The 22251-nt window shown below is 40.7% G+C and overlaps 1 protein-coding gene across 3 annotated transcripts; it reads left to right on the forward strand.

Moving 5' to 3' along the window:
- Positions 1-11423: 11423 nt before the first annotated feature.
- On the forward strand, positions 11424-19424 carry LOC127440515 (integumentary mucin A.1-like). 3 transcript variants are annotated; one of them, XM_051697144.1, is made up of 4 exons: positions 11428-11497; positions 11663-11777; positions 12557-13439; positions 18829-19424. In XM_051697144.1, the coding sequence occupies exons 1-4, from the start codon at positions 11434-11436 to the stop codon at positions 18862-18864; spliced, it is 1098 nt and encodes a 365-aa protein (XP_051553104.1). In that variant the 5' UTR covers positions 11428-11433; the 3' UTR covers positions 18865-19424. The 3 variants fall into 3 exon arrangements, 2 of the variants coding, with proteins under 2 accessions (XP_051553104.1, XP_051553103.1); XR_007897144.1 differs by lacking the exon at positions 18829-19424 and having other exon boundaries at positions 11424-11551; positions 12557-13621; XM_051697143.1 differs by lacking the exon at positions 18829-19424 and having other exon boundaries at positions 12557-13621.
- Positions 19425-22251: the final 2827 nt, after the last annotated feature.

A 22251-nucleotide genomic window follows, 5' to 3' on the forward strand; every position in this document is an offset into this window, starting at 1 on the left:
AAGGGTCACAAATTGGTGTAAGCCGAACGGTGTGGAAAAAGCATTTTTTTCTCAAATGGAGTCAAAGGGATCTGCCAATAACCCGTTGTTAAGTCCAGTGTCGAATAAAATTGAGCTGTGCCCAATAGATCAAGCAATGCATGAAATTTGGACACCGCGTTTAGTCTACACAGAACCAGACTGTCCCGTCGCTCTTAGGTACCAGAACCCCTGGACTGGCCAAATCACCGTGCGATTCTTCAATTACGCCCATCTCGAGCATTGCTTCCAATTCTTCCTGAACAACCCTTTTGTTGTGTTCAGGAAAGCGATAGGGGTGGCTATGAACCACCACCCCTGGAGTTGTCTCGATGTGGTGTTCTCTGAAGTTTATGCGACTAGGGAGAGATAAGAATACGTCCACAAATTCCGATTGCAACTTGGCCACGTCTGTGAGCTGCGACGGTGAGAGGTGGCCTCCACACGGGACCGGGGTGAATGAATTTGGTTTGAGAGTTACCTCCGGCCCGAGCTCCGCCCTCTCAAGGACTACTGTTGCTAAGGCCACAGGAACCACCTCCCTCCATGATATTTCGAGGTTGAGGTGGTAAACTTGATGTGCCCCACCCCTATCCGTTCACTTAACCTCATAATTGAGATCTCCAACTCGCCGTGTGATCTTAAAAAGCCCTTGCCACTTGGCGAGTAATTTAGAGCTTGAGGTGGGCAGCAATAAAAGTAGTTTATGTCCTGGTGTGAATTCCCATAGTCGAGCGCCCCTGTCATACAGCCGGCTTCGACGTTCCTGAGCTTGGAGCAAATTCTCCTGTGTTAATCGACCCAAAGTGTGGAGTTTTGCTCTAAGATCAAGAACGTACTGAATTTCATTTGAAAATTCATCCCAAGCTTCCCATATGACGTCGAGCACACTGCACGGCCGATGCCCATACAGCTGCTCGAATGGTGAAAACCCTTTGGAGGCTTGCAGGACCTCTTGCACTGCAAATAACAGGGGTTCGAGCCACTTATCCTAATTCCTAGCATCCTCGTTCGCAAACTTACGAATCATATTTTTTAAGGCTTTATTAAATCTTTCCACCAACCCATCTGTTTGTGGGTGATAAACACTGGTGCAAATCGATTTAATCCCCAACAATTCGTATAGTTCACATAGTGTTCCTGACAAAAATGTAGTGCCTTGATCAGTGAGGATTTATTTTGGAATCCCCATTTGTGAGATTATTCTGAAGAGTGCCTCCGCAGCACTATGTGCTGAGATGTTGCACAGGGGCACTGCTTCCAAATATCATGTTGCATAGTCCACCAGAACAATACAAAACAATGTCCGCGTGCGGTCTGTTCTAATGGCCCGATGAGGTCCATGCCAATTCTCTCGAAGGAGACCTCGATCAGTGGCAGAGGGCGCAATGGTGCTTTTAGGATGGCCGGTGGATTCACCAATTGACATTCACGGCACGCCACACACAAATTGCGAATGTCCCCTTGATTGCCCGGCCAAAAAAAAATGGGCCATTATTCGGTTCAGCGTTTTCTTGTGACCTAAATGACCAGCCATTGGATTATAGTGAGCCACCTGGAATAGGTTTTCCCAATGGCTCTTTGGTACTAATAACTGGGTTGTATTTTCTTTTGTTTGAGTTTCCTGCGTCACTCGTTACAACCGATCATTAATAATCGAAAAATGTGGGTACGTGTGTGCGACACCAGGCTGGTTGAGTTGTTGACCATCGATGACTCTCACTTGGCCAAACGCGTATTTGAGAGACTTGTCAAGTGACTGCTTCAGAGGGAAATCCCCCTCAGGGAACCCCCTGAGGACGGGAATTCTCTATTGCGTCATCTTAATGGAGCAGATGTAGACGGCCCTGGCACCACCTCTCCAGCCATAGCATCGCACGTCACACACTGAGATAACATTTTACAGGACCCATCCACACATATTACCCTTGATACATTTTTTAAATCAGGCCAATTTGTCCCAAAATCAGAGAATGGGTGAGGTGGGAAATAACTGTGGCCTCTACTCTATGCTTCTTTCCCCTGAATTGTATCTCAGTAGTAACCACCGGATATATGTGAATATCCCCATGCACACACCACACCCCCACCCATTTATCCGTGCCCAATGCCCCATCTTGCACCAAGCATTGGTGAACGCCTGTCGGTCCTCTGCTTGTGCCTGGAGCAGGAGTTGGAAACGCTGCTCCTGCTCCAGGCATAACTCCATGAGGGCCTGCTGTTGTGTTTGCTGGATGCTGGCGAGGGACTTGATGACTTTGTCCAGTGGTGAAGACTCCATGATGACATTATACTCCAAAAAATCCCGGGTTTCAGCACCACTGTGGGAGGTTCGTTGTCTGAGCAATGAAGGAGTCAAGAGGCAGCGAACTGTCAATGTGAGTATTTTTATTACTCTTCAGCGTCGTTCATAAAACTTAAACAAAAAAAGGCACTCAGTGGCCAAGTAGTCACACACACAAACAAGTAAAGGCTTCTTATTGAGCACACACAGGTACAGTCTCTCTCTCTCTGGACTCTTTCTGCCACTCTGATGCCTTGTGCGCCTTTTGATGTCTCCCTCCGCCATCACTACAACAAGAAACAAGTGTTAGAGATAATGAAAACCCAGGTGACGAGCCTTACCACACTCTCTCTCCCACAGACAGACACCTGACCACGCCCCATCACTACAGTAAAATGGAACAACTACTATCATGTTTCCCTTGAAATTGCTCATCAGCTTTAAGTTGCATGTGTTACTATGATGAATGTATTTGTCTCCTAAATACACTCAGCTATTTTCCATATAGCAGCAGTTAAACCTTACAAAAGGAGAACAAAAAGACAGTAATTAATTTATTAATTTCTACACCTGACATTTTGTTTTAAACATTTGTTTTGGTTTTTATTTTGAGAAATTTAATCCGTTTAGTTATCATTTGTTTCAATAAGTTACTGTAAAAATTTTAAACCAAGATTGCTATTTTTTTTACAGACAAAAAACAGCGATTTTGCAATAGATATGATATAATTACTATGATGATTGTATTATTGAATCAAGTTTATCAAGGAAAATTTTTTATCATTAGTATGAGCATATAATGCTCAAAGGAGGGAAAAAGCTTACTGGGAAGTGATTTGGAAAATGAAGAACAGGACGAGGACTTTACTGAAATTATGAATAATAGCTGTGTTGTCATAAAACTACCATTTGAACTCGGACAACAGGAATTGCATGGCTTAGAACTCATGCTACCAGGAACATAAGTTACCTGGATACTGGAGACAATTAAGATAAATATACCTGAACATAAGATAATACAATGGAAAACATATAATCATCCAATAATCATACATCAACATGATTGTGTATTTAGGGTACATGGGGACTTTAAGTTTGTTACCACCAATCATAAAAGCACCCAATATAAAAATGTGATTTTTGTGCAATACATGTATATGGGCTAATATGCCCACGCCTGCCACGGCCAACGAGCCTACGCCCATGCCTGCCACGGCCAATGAGCTAGAAACCACGTCCGTCCCAGAGCCTGCGTTGCCAGCCTCGTCCGTCCCAGAGCCTGCGTTGCCAGCTTTGTCTGTCCCAGAGCCTGCGTTGCCAGCTTTGTCTGTCCCAGAGCCTGCGTTGCCAGCTTTGTCTGTCCCAGAGCCTGCGTTGCCAGCTTTGTCTGTCCCAGAGCCTGCGTTACCAGCCTCATCCGTCCCAGAGCCTGTGTTGCCAACTTTGGCCTCCCAGAGTAGGAGAAGGAGGAGAAAGGCTTTCATTTCCAAGTCTCTGCCCATGTACATGACCACAGAGGTTGTTTCCAAATTTTTGCCCATGTTCATGACCACAGAGGTCATTTCTAAGTCTCAGCCCATGTTCACAACCACAGAGATCGTCTCCGAGTCTCTGCCCATGTACATGACTACGGAGGTCGTTTCCATGTCACTGTCTATGCCCACGACCACGGAGGTCGTACCCGAGTCTCTGTCTACACCCATGGCCACAGAGGTCGTTCCCGAGTCTCAGTCCATGCCCACAACCACAGGGGTCATTCCCAAGTCTCTGTCTACGCCCATGACCACAGAGGTTGCTCCCAAGACTCGGCTCATGTTCACGACCACTGAGGGTTTTTCCCAGTCATCCAGGGCTCTTAGTCTCGAGCCTACCATGGCTCCGCCTGCCATGGCTTTGTCCCTTGAGCCTCCTATAGCTCCACCTTCCACGACTTTGCTCCACGACATGGCCGTCAAGCCAGAGTTCCACGTCATGGCCGCCACGCCAAAGTCAGCTCCAGGCCATGTCACAGCCACGCCAGAGTCAGCTCCAGGCCATGTCACAGCCACGCCAGAGTCAGCTCCAGGCCATGTCACAGCCACGCCAGAGTCAGCTCCAGGCCATGTCACAGCCACGTCAGAGTCAGCTCCAGGCCATCCTCAGCCTGCTCCATGCCATGTCACAGCCGCGCCTCAGCCTGCTCCATGCCATGTCACAGCCACGCCTCAGCCTGCTCCATGCCATGTCACAACAACTCCTGACCCTGTTTCGGCCCTGCGGCTGCCTCCCAGGACTCCTGACCCTGTCTCGGCTCTGCGGCCGCCTCCCAGGACTCCTGACCAGTCCCCACTTTGAGGTCATCTCCTTGGTCTCCTGGCCATCTGCCTGATCTGCTCTGGTCTCCCTGGTCTCCTGGCCATCCGCCTAATCTGCTCTAGTCTCCTGCTGTCCTCCTTATCTGCTCTGGTCTCCTTGGTCTCCTGGCCGTTCGCCTGATCTGCTCTGGTCTCCCTGGTCTCCAGGCCCACCTCAGTTCCACGGTCAAGGCCCGCCCATGCTCCACGGTCCAGGCCCGCCTCTGCTCCATGGTCCAGGCCTGCCTCCACTCCACGAGCCAGCGCTCACACCTGCCATGTCAAGTCACCACAGCCCCCCCCCCCACACTTCCCAGCTCCCCCTTGAACACTGTGTCTTTGTTTTGGGGCGTCAGGAGCCGCCCCTAGAGGGGGGATACAGTGCATCCAGAAAGTATTCACAGCGCTTCACTTTTTCCACATTTTGATATGTTACAGCCTTATTCCAAAATGGATTAAATTCATTATTTTCCTCAAAATTCTACAAACAATACCCCATAATGACAATGTGAAAGAAGTTTGTTTGAAATCTTTGCAAATTTATTAAAAATAAAAAATGAAGAAAATCACATGTACATAAGTATTCACAGCCTTTTCCATGACACTCAAAATTGAGCTCAGGTGCATCCTGTTTCCAATGATCATCCTTGAGATGTTTCTACAACTTGATTGGAGTCCACCTGTGGTAAATTCAGTTGATTGGACATGATTTAGAAAGGCACACACCTGTCTATTTAAGGTCCCACAGTTAACAGTGCATGTCAGAGCACAAACCAAGACATGAAGTCCAAGGAATTGTCTGTAGATTGCCGAGACAGGATTGTATTGAGGCACAGATCTGGGGAAGGGTACAGAAACATTTATGCAGCATTGAAGGTCCCAATGAGCACAGTGGCCTCCATCATCTGTAAATGGAAGAAGTTTGCAACCACCAAGACTCTTCCTAGAGCTGGCCACCTGGCCAAACTGAGCAATCGGGGGAGAAGGGCCTTAGTCAGGGAGGTGACCAAGAACCCAATGGTCACTCTGACAGAGCTCCAGCATTTCTCTGTGGAGAGAGGAGAATCTTCCAGAAGAACAACCATCTCTGCAGCACTCCACCCATCAGGTCTGTATGGTAAAGTGGCCAGACGGAAGCCACTCCTCAGTAAAAGGCACATGACAGCCTGCCTGGAGTTTGCCAAAAGGCACCTGAAGGACTCTCAGACCATGAGAATCAAAGATTGAACTCTTTGGCCTGAATGGCAAGCATCATGTCTGGAGGAAACCAGGTACCGCTCATCACCTGGCCAATACCATCCCTACCGTGAAGCATGGTGGTGGCAGCATCATGCTGTGGGGATGTTTTTCAGCGGCAGGAACTGGGAGACTACTCAGGATCGAGGGAAAGATGAATGCAGCAATGTACAGAGACATCCTTGATGAAAACCTGCTCCAGAGCGCTCTGGACCTCAGACTGGGGCGAAGGTTCATCTTCCAACAGGACAACGACCCTAAGCACACAGCCAAGATAACAAAGGAGTGGCTCCGGGACAACTCTGTGAATGTCCTTGAGTGGCCGAGCCAGAGCCCAGACTTGAACCCGATTGAACTGGAGAGATCTGAAAATGGCTGTGCACCGACACTCCCCATCCAACCTGATGGAGCTTGAGAGGTCCTGCAAAGAAGAATGGGAGAAACTGCCCAAAAATAGGTGTGCCAAGCTTGTAGCATCATACTCCAAAAGACTTGAGGCTGGTGCCAAAGGTGCTTCAACAAAGTATTGAGCAAAGGCTGTGAATACTTATATACATGTGATTTTTTTTTTTTTTTTAATTTGTTTTTTTTATAAATTTGTAAAGATTTCAAACAAACTTCTTTCATGTTGTGATTATGGTGTATTGTTTGTAGAATTTTGAGGAAAATAATGAATTTAATCCATTTTGGAATAAGGCTGTAACATAAAATGTGGAAAAAGTGAAGCGCTGTGAATACTTTCCGGATGCACTGTATGTCATGTCATGTGATTTCCTGTTCCCTCATGTGATCTTGTCATGTGTTTTCCCCTGTTCATGTGTCTTGTTTCCATTGGTTCATTGTTTGATTACTTTGCTATCAGTTCTAGTTTGTCATTGGTTTAAGTTTATTAGTCTTGCTATATTGTTTATAGTTCTGTCTGTTCATTGGTTGTCTTGTTACCCATGTCTGTGTATTTAAGCCCTCATGTTTGCCATTGTCTCTCATCAGGTATTGTGTATGTAACCTTGTTGTTTTTTTATGCCAAGTCAAGTTTATGTATAGCCAAGTCAAGTTCATGATTCAAGTTCATGTTTATGTTTTGTTCAAGTTCCTGTTTTTGTTTAGTTTATGTTTGTAGTTAGGGTTTTGGGTCCACGTTTGAAAAATAAAACTGCACTTGGGTTCATCACGTCATCGTCATCATCTCTTCGTTTACCACATCGTTACACATGTACTCTTGACATTTTCTCAACTTCTTGAGGTATCACTCTGGGATGCTTTTTAAACAGTATTGATGGAGTTCCCATCTATGTTGGGCACTTATTGGCTGCTTTTCTTTATTATTTGGTCCAAGTCATCAATTTAAAAAACTTTTATTTTTATTTTGTATTTTTATTACATTTTAGTTTTATAATTAAATAAATTAATATGGTGGCACAATTATATTTTTGTTTACAAAACTATTTTCAAACATTTAAGCATATGCCTTCAGATCAAAATATTTTTTAAGATCATGAGAAACATTTCAGGCAAGTATTTCAAAACTTTTGTCCGGTAGTGTATATGACTGGAAAAGTAGTCTTTTATTTGACTGAAAGTCACAAAATGCAAAACAATGCAGGTGCATTTTGAAATGTTTATCTAATCATCTTGTAATGAATGTCACTTCAGTTCTACTTTCTGAGTATGAATTATCATATGCAGTAAAAGACAAATGAATATGCAAGCACTGTAAAAGGTTTTGCCACAAACTCAACTGACTGGCTTCTCTCCTGTATGATTTCACATGAGTCTCTTCAGACCTGGTTGATTTTAGTTGAGAGCTGCGGTGGTTCTGAAGGTGTCTTTGCATAGTGCTTGTGATAGCCTCGGTGTACGGCACTATTTTCTTACAGTGCTTACATATTGGTTGTGTCTCGTTTGGAAGGCTGCGTCCTCTGGAGGCCGCATTTGTCGGCCGCATACGTCATCGAGGCTGTCTCGTTTCATTTTTATTTATTTTTTTAATTTTTTTTATTGGGAATGCAAAAAAGGTTAACAATTGTGTAAATGTAAGTGCTTTTACATAAAAGGCATTGACAATAGATAAAAAATAAGAAAAAGAAAGACAAAAAAAAAAAAAATGAAACGAGACAGCCTCGATGACATATGCGGCTGATAAATGCGACCTCCGGAGGACGCAGCCTTCCAAACGAGACACAGCCTTTGTTTGTGTCTTGTCTGTCAATCTGTCACCGTTTATTGTTTCCACCGGGTACCTAAAATGCTGCCACACAAACGATTTAAAGTGGTGGGGGCATCTTCTATGCTAATTTCACCCTCACACTCCGTCATGCTGATATCGTGAGACAGCTTTTCACCTCAACGAGAAATATCGTCACGTTTTAATATCCATAGATCTCGTGGCACGAGATCTCGTCACACCCCTACTACTGAAGCCTCCTGAGTCTTTGATAATATTTTGGCTGATTCTTTGTGTCGACTAACCCACGACAGGAGCCAATCCACCACTAAGTGCTGCAGAAAAGCAGTGGCACTATTGCACAATGCGATGCTGATCCAGAGAGAAGAAAAATTTAGAGAAGGAACGTGATAAATACAGGAAGGACCTAGAGTCAGGCAGGAAGAACCATCAATGACCTCAGTCAGAGAGAAAAGCGCAGACGTCGCAGAAAGTGGAGGGAGACATACCATAGAATCAAGAATAGGAAAGAAGCTCTACACCTCATCACCCTAACCCATGGAGAACGACATACAGGGACGTCAGCTGCTTGTGCACGACGACACAAAATCTGAACTGTGAGTGTTTTAATGCAAAGCGTTTCACGTTCGGTCATCAACAAACAGCTCCCACAGCCACAGAAGTTCAGTGGTAAAGTCCTGAAGTTGTTGGCAAATGGTGTGTGCTGAAGTACAATGGTGACCTGTACCCTGGCCTCATCACAGATACAAGTGAAACACATGTTGAGGTCCATTGTATGCAGAAGATTGGGATCAACAGTTGTTTCTGGCCAGCCCGCAAAGACATCCTTTGAGGACAATGTGTGTATCATCCACTGCCACCAGGGCCCCCCCTAACACTGGTGTATAACCATATAATTATTTGCAATAAATGAAAATAACACTGGGCACACAGACCAGCTATATGCATGCCAATAGTCTGATGGAACCTGTCAAAACTATTAAAAATATTGCATACGCATTGAAGAAAAGACATGGAGAGATAAGTATGTGAATTTGACCATTCTCAGTCTAAGGTCTGATGTGGTGATATTATAAAGACAGCTTGTTAATTGTGTGGGTGATCCGGATTCGAGTCCACCTTTTGCCAATTTCAGTATTTTCCCCTTATCTATCTAAGCGAAGATATACTGTACAGTACATGCCATCGGAAAGTCACTTATTTTAAATAACAATTTGCATAAAAGGTCTAAATGAAGTGTCTAAGTGGACTGTGATATCACTGAAAATAAACACGGCATTTTCTACCACTGCTTTTTTCCATACAAAAACAGTTCATATTGACCACTGCTGTCAAGGTCCAAAGAGAAAAAATACCATAAAAGTAGTCCATACAACACATAGTTGTTGTATGTCCCCAGAAAACTTGGAATATAGTGCACTCATCTTATGTACTACTGTTATGATGTCTTTATACTGAACCTTTAATAGTGCTTTATAGTATTTGTCCTTTTTGAAGCTTGACTGCTCCTGCTCACTGTAAACTGTTATTCTATGGAACAGAACTGCTTAAAATATCTATTTTTATGTTCCAAGAAAAAATCCAGCATATGAGGTTTTAACAACATAAGAGTGAGTAAATGAGTGAGTAAAAGTACATTTTCCATTTTTAGGTGAACTACTCCTTTAACTGGTGGCTGATTTTTTTAGCACAAACCTGACAAGACATACTCAAAATAAAAAGGTCTCTTTTAAAGAAGACTCTTAGGAGATGCAAAGAAATAATATGATATAAAGAAATAATTTAGAAAATCTTAAACTGATTTTAAATTATTACCAATATATACCAATATTTGCCTTAATAATATATGACACTGTCCTTTCCAAAAGTTAAAAGCACAATAGAAGTCACAAGTCACAGGTCTTACCATGTTCTAGTTCTGATCTGAGTGATAATGCTCTACTTATATATATATATATATATATGAGAGAGAGAGAGAGAGAGAGAGAGAGAGAGAGAGAGAGAGAGAGATAGATAGATAGATAATTTTCTTAAACCATGTCAAGAGAATTTTCTAAAAACCTACTTCAAAAGCCTGCCAGATTACCACATTCATTCAATTCCTTTACAATATACACACATTCACTCTTTGTCTTAAGCCTGATTCGCTGAAAACTGCTCCATTAATGTTTTCACATTCACAAATCACGTAGTGTACATGACATATTTTAAGTAAAAAATGGCGAATTTCAACAAATAGTAAATAGTTTACACCCTTGGAAATTAATGTCGGTTGGTACAACATTTCAATCATAAAATAGTGGTCAAATATTGCATGTTTATTTGTATATTCTCTCCTGTATGATTTCACATGAGTCTCTTCAGACCTGGTTGATTTTAGTTGAGAGCTGCGGTGGTTCTGAAGGTGTCTTTGCATAGTGCTTGTGACACCTTCAGAACCACTGCAGCTCTCAACTAAAATCAACCAGGTCTGAAGAGACTCATGTGAAATCATACAGGAGAGAAGCCAGTCAGTTGAGTTTGTGGCAAACACTCTTGACCTTAAATGCTTGCTGATGCGCGGTGCTGGGATAATCCACGAGGTTCCCGCTTAGCGTCTTAAACTTAACTTTAACTTTAAAATCGTAACTTTTTTAAACCATTATGCTATTCCTGCAACAACTTAATGACAATTTGACAGCGGTGCATATTAGACTGCAGCAGAACAGCAACAAGGATATCAATTATTGGGGTGGGACAGTCTGGACATATCTGATTATTGGGGGGGAATTTGGTAATTTAATTATTTCTTATTCATTTGCACATAATTTAATATGTATAATTAATTTGTGCATGTGATGTGTGGTTGGTTAAATTGTGTTTTATATATTTACATACAATAACATTACCAATATTAAAATCATGTTCTGTGAATGTATTTTAATTGTAAAATGAATCTATGATATAAAAACAGAAGAATCATCTCTGTGACAAAAATACCGTAGGCACAGCCTGGCCCCCCATGAAAACATAGCAGAGTGACCTAGCCTTAGCAGCAAAAAGTTTGGGGACCCCTGCTGTACAGTATGTGGGGAAAGGGCTTATATGGTCAGACCACAAACTCAAGAAAAAATATTGATTTACAGAAGGCCATGGTGAACTGAATTCAGCATGTTGAATGATTCATGTGAATGATGTAGCCCCCTGTGGTTGAGGGAATCTTTTTCACTGTGTTCCACTGCTCACTCATCTTTTCCTGTCCCTGACGTGTCTGTGGGCCAAAGTGACGAAGAAAAGTGATTAGAGAGGGTGGTGAGTTTGTGGGCTGAAAGACCTCCCTCAGCATAGACCCTTCAACCCAGTAAAGTTTCATAATTAGAAGTGTACAAGATTACAAGATGAAGTTCATTCTTCTAACTGCTCTTCTTTGCTCTATAGTGTGGAGGAATTTTGTGTTAGCAGGTATGATTTGATCATTTCAATGCTGCAGCTCTTCAGAATACATTGTGGTCTGGGGTCAGTAACTTTCACTTGCTGGAATAGAAGTTGATCTGACATTGTAGCTTTATGAAAGACTGCATGTGTGTGGTTTCAAACTGTGAATTTACTGATGTGCTTCTCCAACAGTGGATGGACCTCCACCAAACTGCTGTAATGATGTGAAGAAAATCAAAATTCCAACTGCAAACATTTTGGATTATTATATTCAAGAAAAAACATTATGTCCCGTCAGAGCTGTAGTGTAAGTAGAAGACTGTTATTTACGGTATCACAATATAGGGTTTTACATAGTTTCAATAATAATAAAAATGTAGATAATTAAATGAAGTGTCCTAAAAAATCAAGTATATATATATATATATCGTTCAAAAGTTTAGGGTCACTTACTCATTCTTTATTTTTTTATTTTTTCACATTTTAGAATAATAGTGAAGTCATCAAAACTATGGAATAATAGAAATATGGGAATTATGTTGTGACTAAACAAAATCCAAAATGAATCAAAACTGTGTTATATTTTAGCATCTTCAAAGTGGCCACACTTTGCCTAGATTTTGCAGAAATGTACTCTTCACATTTTCTCAACCACCTTCTTGAGGTATTACACTGGGATGCTTTTTAAACAGTATTGAAGGAGTTCCCATCTATATGCTGGGCACTTAGTGGCTGCTTTTCTTAATTATTCGGTCCAAGTCATCAATTTCAAAAACTTTATTTTTTAATAAAATTTTAGTTTTGTAATTAAATAAATTAATATTTTGGCATAATTATATTTTTGTCTACAAAACTAATTTCAAACATTTAAGCATATGCCTTCAGATCAAAAGGTTTTTAAGATCATGAGAAACTTTTCAGGCAAGTGACCCCAAACTTTTGAATGGCAGTGTATATATATATATAATTATTATTATTTATATATATATATATATATATATATATATATATATATATATATATATATATATATATATATATATATATATATATGTGTGTGTATTTTTTTTTTTTTTATGTGTACAGGTTCCGCACCTATAAAAATAAAACTATTTGTTCAGATCCAGAGGATAACTGGGCTAAGAAAGCAAGAAAGAAATTGGATGAAAAAGTGAAACCTTCCAAAGAGCTCAGAATTTCAGTTACAACTACAACAATCAAAACACCAGAGACTGAGACCAGCACAAGAGAAGTGAAACGAATCTTAACTACAACTGTGCCACTAACATTGACAACAATCAATATACCAGAGACTGAGACCAGCACAAGTAAAGTGAAGCGAGTCTTAACTACAACTGTGCCACTAACATTGACAACAATCAATATACCAGAGACTGAGACCAGCACAAGTAAAGTGAAGCGAGTCTTAACTACAACTGTGCCACTAACATTGACAACAATCAAAACACCAGAGACCGAGACCAGCACAAGTAAAGTGAAGCGAGTCTTAACTACAACTGTGCCACCAACAGTAACAACAATCAAAATACCAGAGACTGAGACCAGCACAAGTAAATTGAAACCAGTTTTAAGTACAACTGTGGTAACAACAATCAAAACACCAGAGACTGAGACCAGCACAAGTAAATTGAAACCAGTTTTAAGTACAACTGTGCCACCAAAAGTGACAACAATCAAAACACCAGGACCAGACACAGAGATCTGGATAACGGCTGCCCAACCAACTCCAGTGTCCACAGAGAGCATACAATCTTCTTTGAGTACTATGACACCACGTTGGACACGTGAAACAGAGTGGTTCTCAACTACAACTTTGCCACCAATAGAGACAACAAGGAAAAAACCTGGAAAAGACACAGAGACACAACTGACAACTTTTACATCTACAACAAAGGACACAGTAACAACCTCTGCAGTAATCATCACAACCACAAAACACCTGCCAAAGGTAATGAGGAGAAAAAAAGGGAAAAGTAGGAAATTACTAAGAAAAATTCAGATGGGAAAAAAACATTGATTAACAATGTGTGTGTGTGTGTGTGTGTGTGTGTGTGTGTGTGTGTGTGTGTGTGTGTGTGTGTGTGTGTGTGTGTCAAATACATACACCTACAATAAGTTTGAATGTACTCATGACAACAGGTTTTTGTGATGAAGCACTACAGATATTATACATGGATTTGGTCTTTTAGTTGTAGAATTATTAGTTATAGAGAATAATGTAAAGATTTTGAACAATGCAATTCTGAGGAGAGTTCTGAGATTTTTATTTACAATGATATGTTCTGTTATTGTTTGTTAATAAATTAATTCAATAAATATTTGTTTATATGTAAACAGAATGGAGACACATATAGCTTTATTTTTTGTTACAGTAATGTACTGAATATAGAAAATGTTTGTATGTTTCTGCATTGTGTACATCATGCATAAAATAATACTTATAAAGTTCTTTAAAAAAACAAAAGAGCAATGCAATCAAAATGTTCCAAAGTAGACATACTATAAAAAGCTCTGTTTAGGAGAAATTATCCTTCATTAAAATAATTTCATGGACAAGTCTTTGGTAAAGGTCAAAGTTCTGAAATGATCTGAAACTGCAGTGATGGAAGGGAGGCCTCCATATGACAGACACTATTGTGTGCTCACTTTAGTGTCATATGGAGGCGTCTCTACCATCACTGCATCACAGTGGCACATTATCAACACAGGGGGGCACACTCAACCAGAGTAAAGCCTTCAGTTAACTGCAGTCCTATCAGAACACTTCGTTGGAGTTTAAACCATTGGGCTTTAATCCCATCATAATGCCCAAACCTAACATTTGAGTTTATAAGAGTTTAAAAATCTATGAGCAAAATCCACCCACACATCTATTTGTGTGATGCAGCATGGTCTTTAGTGTCTAGTAGGAGTTTATCTTTTAAAGGTAGCAGTTCAACACAAAGGCAAAGGCAATATATTTTCTCCCAAAAATGAAAATTCTGTCATCATTTAGTCACCCTCATATTGTTCCAAACCTGTATGACATTGTTTGTCCTGTGGAACACAAAAGGAGATGCAGTGTGGTTCATGGAAGAAAGAGTCCCATCGGGGCGATAACAATCCTGTTTTACCTCTGGCACAATGGAGGGTTTATTGTCACAACTACAGTATATACAGAAATAACTGAGATTTCAACTAAATTGCTCCAGACATATTTTAATCCTTTAGAAAGACTTGTGATTAAGCTGGAATAAAGAACCAGATGTTAAAGCAACACAACAATGTTGATTTTCAGACACAGGAGACTGGGGCATCTTATTTTGTTTCTTGATCTCTTTTCTGTTTGTTTTGGCACACTTGGGTCCCCAATCATATGGGAGATGGAAATTAGATTCTTAATGCTTGCGATTGGAATGAACATGGCAGGAAATTACAATCAACACTTAGATGCTCATGCGATATTGAGCCTTTTTGAAGATGAAAAATGCATCGCAAAATGTAGGAAACACAGTTACATCGAAAAGTAGAAATGAAGCCTGCTGTTATCAAACCTGAGGATACCTCTGATAAGAAGATTTTTTTTCATTTTGATTTTTAGAGGGGTCATGAATGGAGAAATCAAATTTTCCTTGATCTTTTGACATATAAGAGGTCATAGTAATATAAAAACATACTGTAATTTCAGAACTTAAAATGTATTCGTTAGTCAAAAAAAAAGAAGGCTTTATTGAAACCAATATTCCTAAATGACTCGTTTTCTACTTCCTCGTCTGTATTACATAATAGAGATGAACACATCAGCACAAGTCTGCCTCTGCATGAACAGGTCAATGCCTACTTCTTCATCATCACCTCCTTGGCCCGCCCACAGGTTCGCGGTTAGAGCGGTGATGAGACGAGAGTTGGCACAGCAGGAATAATCACAGGGATTATTGGAGCAACAAGAGGTTCGAGATGCCTGAAAAATTTTCAAGACATTGTGCAGTGCCAGGTTGTGGAAAAATAGACTCTTTGCTTTTGAATCCTAATGATCCTAACATTAGGAAAGAGTGGCTGACGTTTATTTTTAATTAAGTCCTGGATCGCATCAGTAAAACAGTGTTTGTTTGTTCGCTTAATTTTACTGTGGATTATTTTTCAAACAAGACACAGTTCGATGCAGGCTTTACAGAGAGACTTAAATTAAAAGTTGATGCAGTGCCAACTTTATTGGGAGACTTAAATTAAATGTTGATGCAGTGCCAACTTTATTGGACTCGACAGTAACATTGAGGCAGGCAAACAGGAGCAATACGAAGATGATTTTTTGGAGAACCGAAGTGCAGTTTAATTAGGCGGCCATGAAACAAATAAAAGAACCAAACTGAAAGACAAGACTTAACTATGACTAGACTGTGACTTGTCTATGACTAAAACAATGAACAAGACCATGAATGCAACATTACGAGATCAATACATGACAAGAGACAAAGGCAAACATGAAGGCTTAAATAGAGAGACTGGAACAAACAAGATAACAAAACAACCAAAACAACAAGCAAGACTGAACTTATAACTGATAACAAGATAACCAATGAACAGACAGGACTAATAAACATGGTGAAACAAGAGGGTCACATGACAGTCACATGACATGGAAACCACATGACATGAAAGAGGAAACAGGAACTAGATTATCAAAATAAAAGACATGAACACAAAATGTGAACAAAAACACATTTAAACGTGACATATCCCCCCTCAAGGGGTGGCTCCCAAACATAAACAAAACTAACAAGAATTCAATAGGGAGCTGGGGGTTGGGGTCCTTGAGGCATGGCCTGGCGAGACAGGGCATGGAGCATGGCCTGGCGAGACAAGGCATGGAGCAGGAGACAAGTGCGGAGCCAGTGGCCAGAGAAGTGGCTCCAGGAAGGGAGCGGGGTCTGGCGGTTTGGTTGGTGGCTCCAGGAAGGTAGCATGGTCCGGTGGTTTGGGGGGTGACCACAGGGTAGGGACAGGGCCAGGAGGCCTGGGAGGCGGCCACAGGGCAGGGACAGGGTCCTTGGCTGCAGACGCTGGACAGGGTTCAGAAGGGAGCAGCTCAGAGGGCGGAGCCGTGGCAGGCTCGGGGTCATGGTGACTTGACATGATGGGACAGGCATGCTGACTTGACAAGGCGGGGCTGCTTGACTAGGCATGGCAACATGGCATGACGTGGTAGGCGTGGCAACATGGCATGATGTGGCAACATGGCATGACGAGGTAGGAATGGCATGACGTGGCAACATGGCATGACGAGGTAGGAATGGCAGCTGTGGCAACATGGCATGACATTGCAAACATGGCAACATGGCACGGTGAGGCAGACTTGGTGGCTGAAGCCTGCAGCACTGGCTCTGGGACAGACAAGGCTTGCAACGCTGGCTCTGGGACGGACAAGGCTTCAAGAACTGGCTCGTTGACCGTGGCAGATGTGGGCGCCGGCTTGTGGACCGTGGCAGGCATGGGCGCTGGCTCGTGGAACGTGGCAGGCGTGGGTGCTAGCTCGTGGGTGCTGGCTCGTGGAACGTGGCAGGCGTGAACACAAAACATGAACAAAAACACATTTAAACGTGACACAGACAGTAATATCGCAACAGACAAGTGTGAGTATCCATGTTAATTGTATTACTTCATATGTTACTGACTGATAGATATGTACTGAGTATTTTAATGTTTTTACCAACATTTCCAAGCTTAATATTAGAACTATTCATGAGAAACTATTTGCTGGATTTTTACGTTGTTTAGTTTTATTTTGATTTGATCCTAGTGATTCCAGTCGAACATGTGTATTAGTTTTAATTCGTGCTTCATGTACCTTGTCGCATCCAGCTTTCAAAAATAATTGCCCGTAGCATGTTCTCATTGTTTTACTTGAATATTGCTTTCAGAGTGCCACAGATGCACCTATAGAGTATTGATAGTAATCTATTTAGACAATCTCTTTCCTTTTTAATGAAAACATGACTTATTGTAATGAACAACTTATGTGTTTGTCACTACACTGAAAATATGATGAATGATGAATATATGAAGAACTACAGTGCAACAAACACCAGTTTGTTTTATCCTGTATACGTTTACATGTTGCACCGTAAATATATCCTTTGACAGTTATAAATGTGCTATCAACAAGTATTTAAACTTCAGTTGGCACTGTCATGCGTTACAAAGCATTTGTAAAACATGGAAATATTTCACCGTTGGATAATGCCCCAACTATGTAACAAGAAAAACACTGTTATGTCACGTCTTTGTTTAAACGAGAATAAAAAGTAATATCTATTACACAAATAGACAAGGAATAAATATAAATTAGAGTGATTACTTACCATGCTGCAATATCCATGGTGTTTGTGGTGGGGGTTAATGTTCTTTAGATTCAGGATCAGACTCTGGCTCAAACATGTATGGCTGAATTCCTCCGGTTGCCATTTTTAACCATCTAAACTTTTCAAAACAATTCCACAGGCATAAAGGTGAGTACATTGACACTTATTTCATTTGAAAAGATGTTACCCATTCATTGCAGTGGGCGTTACACAGTCTTCAAGGAGACACGATTTGAAAATGGAGCGTTTTAATTAGAGGGCCAAAAAACAGGATAGAAAATGGACAATTATTTCTAAATTATTACTATTTTTGATGAAATAATCTTACTAACATTACAAGTGGACCTCAGTGCACATTATAAAATAAAATAAAAATGTAATACATGACACCTTTAAATGAAAGGCAAACAAAACAATTGGATTAATTGAAATCAAATCTCACAGGTGGAGAGAGATTCACAAACACCTGTCCTGAGATCTTGCTCCTTTTTACCTGTAAGCAGGGTTGCCATGGTTCACATATTACAAGTTACTTTGGACGTTTTTCATAAACTCATGCTTATGAATATCAGCAAATATTTTTTTCAGCAGATAAAAGTAATAGAACACAAGTTGACCTTTTGTTACAACATGCCCGTAAAAGGGTAGAAAAAAACCTAGGTTCACTTGTTTTTACGTATATTGGTGTGGCAAGTCCTTTGTTTGGGGTATTGTCAGAACACATTGCATTTTACTCTTGCGACATGTGGCAACACTGCCCATGTGAAGTGTCCTTCATCACAGAAACAACTTGACAGAGGTCTCAGCTGCATGTTGTCCATAAAATTGTATTGTTTTTGTTCAATAACAACAAAAACAGTGCTGAAATGAATCAGTATTTTTATATCTCAGCAGTTAAAAGTCTTGTATAAATGTGTGAACATTTACAGTTGTCTGTTGAGAGTCCGTCTCCTTCACATGAACATGCACACATTGACATACAGCGGTTTTCTTCCTCAGATTTTTTATGGCTTGGCTGAGCTGAGGTACTCGTAAATCTACAGACGGGAAATAAATACCAGCAGCTCTTTGCCTGAGCTGGCCAGGTGAAAATGAACGGGATAAAACAGGGCTTAACAGCACGGAGCAGGTAATTACCTTCTCTGCACTGCTCGCCTATGAAATATGATAATATTGCACACTAATAAGAAATACCCACACTCCTACAGGTGTAGGTAGGGTCACTATATTTTGTGCAGAAGCCTGTGTGTGTATTGTAATTTTTGGGTAATTCTTTGCAAAGTATTTTCATGTCTGGGAATATTGATAGTAAATTCTGAGGCATATGACACTGTATGCTGTTAAAGGGATAGCTCACCCAAAATTTTAAATTCTGTCATCATTTATTCCCTCTCAAGTTGTTACAAACCCATATGATTTTCTTTCTACCGTGGAACACAAAAGGAGATGGTAGGCAGAATGACAGCCTCAGTCACTATTCACTTTCATTGTATAGAAAAAAGATGCAATAAAAGTGGATGGTGACTGAGATTAACATTCTGCCTAACATCTTTTGTGTTACGCATAATAAAGAAAGCTTTTAAGGTTTGAAACAACTTTTCGCTGAACTATCCATTTAAATATTAATTTTAGCTTGTAAACTGTTAAAATATTGATTTCAATGCTGTTCACATGTATTTAAAATTGTCTTGTTAAGATTTAAGTTTATTACTATATCTATTTTTAATATCAACGTGTTTGCTTGATGTGTGTTTATATGTATTCTGAAGCCACAAATACAGCCTGTGCTGTGTATTCATCATCTGTGGATGTGTCTAGTGTTTTGTATTGTTTAACATTAGTACTTTGACATAAAAGATATTTATTCACATTATAAAGATTTTTTGTTTACTGTTAAAATTATCACATGCCGCTGGGTGTTATGGATGTAACATTGGCCTGCGTGTTGTTCTGGTTTTAATATTATCTCTTGTAGAGCCGAGGAGAGCAGGGCCGGGCTGGAATGAGACACACCCAGTCCCCAATCAGCCTGATGGAGCGTGCGAGGGATAAAGGCGGCCGGGGACGACAGTTCGAGAGAGAGATAATTGCAGGCAGCTGTACTGTGTGTTTTTGGTTGTGTGTTTAAGTTGTTCATTAAATTATTATTTAAGTTGTCAAGCCGGTTCTCGCCTCCTCCTTTCCACTGAACCCCCTTACACCTCTATTAGACTTGATTAAGTTTTACATTTAATTGATAAGGGTAATGACTGCCAATATGTCAAAGATTTCAAAGCTTTAGGATAAAAAACAAAAAAAGTGTTACAGTTATGCTGCGTTTCATTCAAGTCAGAGAGTCAGATTTTCCAGCTTCCTACTATGAAAAATGCAACGGAACACCACTTGAAGTCTGAATTCCAACTTGGAAACTCGTGCGGAAATGTTCAACTTTGATTTAGCCGAGATGCAAATAAGTGACGTCACACAAACATGTCAGCACCCAGGGAGATATACAAAGTAACATTAACTTTTCTTAAATAATATTGATAAACAACTCAAAGTTCATACTTTACATGATATTAAAGCTTGTTTAACAAATGCCTGCAGAAACAAGTGTATAAAACATGGTAAATTATATTCTCTTTTGATAATCGTTCACCAGTTGCACAAATGCTAGCGTTGCAGCATTGTTTATCAATTGGGTTGCTAGGAGACATCTCTGGTGATAGTCTACTACCTGCCAAGCTAACAGGAGTGTTGCAGTTTTTTTTACCTTACATGCCATCATCCAAGCATATGAAAATGGAATGCCTTTATGGTCGGAGATCGGAGATATCAGTTAGGAAAATCCTGCATCTGAGTTGAATTATGGAATGTAGCATTATCCTTGCTCTCCCCTGTTTGATTAGTCATATGATCTCTCAACATGTCCGCCACATGTATGAAAAAAAAAACTTCCTCTATGCTACTTATATGACTGGAGAGTTCTTCTCTTGTGATTGGACATCATTTAAATGTATTTGCAGTCTTTGTGTCTTGAGGTGTAATACTTTAAAGTGGAAAAATACTGAGTGCACTTTTAAAGGACTGAAGTGTATCAGTGCATTCATGGCTTTCACAGGGAAACATTACAAGAAACATTTTAACATGTATTAAAGTATAGTGTGTGTGAGATACAGTAAACACACAGCTTGTGCTGAGCAGAGGGTTTGAAAGTCCTGATGGACATGCACTTATGGGACAGAATGTAACCTGAGAGGCAGTGAAAAGATTGATTCTGTCTGACACAGGATGATTACTTTCAATTACTAACCTGTATTAGACAAGGGCACAGGCGATTGAAGAACATCCACAAACCTGGCTCACCTGCACACTGCAGAACATTAGAATAAGGGAAAAGAGGACTTATGTGAGACAGGTTTGAGATTCACATTGATTACAGAGATGACAAAGAGATTTTCAAATAACAGTGTCACAGTTTCTATCAGAAAGACTTGAGATTATTGGAATAATATGAATGAAAAGATACTTATATGATTTAGCGTAAGCCTCGTCCTCCCCCATCCAGAACGGGACCTAAACTGGTGGAGATGGGGTGGGATGGGGGGTGAAAACATAGAAGTATGTGAACAATGAGAGGCACCTGGAAGGCTTATAAAGCAGATGCTGTGTTATGATTGGATGTGATGCCTGATGAATGAATACTGAGATCTTCCTGCTAGAACTACGATTACATTCCTATCAGTAAGACTCAAGATTGTTGGAATAATACAAACGAAAATATATTTATATGATTTGGCATAAGCCCCGTCCTACGGTTCAGCACTCCGATGCTGTTTGAACCTTCAGATCCTGCCGGAGGCGATGATGGCAGGGGAGCGGAACTTACCCCAAATGGAATTAGGACCTAATTTAACCCCCAAAATTAAGCCCCCAAAAGAAAATACAAAACCAAATAATTAGACTCAGGACAACAACCAAGTCTTCAGAGGATGAGGGACAAATCTGAAAGAAAATATAAACGAATGACGCAAACATAAGCCTGTAAGGCTGTACAATATGCTACTTTTGTGCCGTACCCTGCAGAAGGGTAGGCTATCTTATGAGAATTGTAGAGCCCCTGTGAATGGGTGAGCCTTGCTTGTGCAATATCTTTGCAGAAGGGTAAACGATGCTTGTGAATGAGCCCTTGCTTAGATTAGCCCTTGCAAAAGGCAGGCATGGTTGTGCAATGTCCCTGCAAAAGTATGAAACAACATTTTGCGTTTGAGTCCTACGATAAGGGCGACGTCATCTGTGCATTACCCCAGCAAAAGGACAAATGACATTTGCATTTGAGTCCTATGATAAGGGCAACTTCGTTTGTGTAGTACCCCTGCTCAGGTACAAAAGATGTTTTTTGTTTGAGCCCTAGATAAGGGTGACATTGTTTATGCAATACCT

This window comes from Myxocyprinus asiaticus, chromosome 5 (assembly GCF_019703515.2).
Source record: "Myxocyprinus asiaticus isolate MX2 ecotype Aquarium Trade chromosome 5, UBuf_Myxa_2, whole genome shotgun sequence".
Lineage (NCBI taxonomy): Eukaryota > Metazoa > Chordata > Actinopteri > Cypriniformes > Catostomidae > Myxocyprinus > Myxocyprinus asiaticus.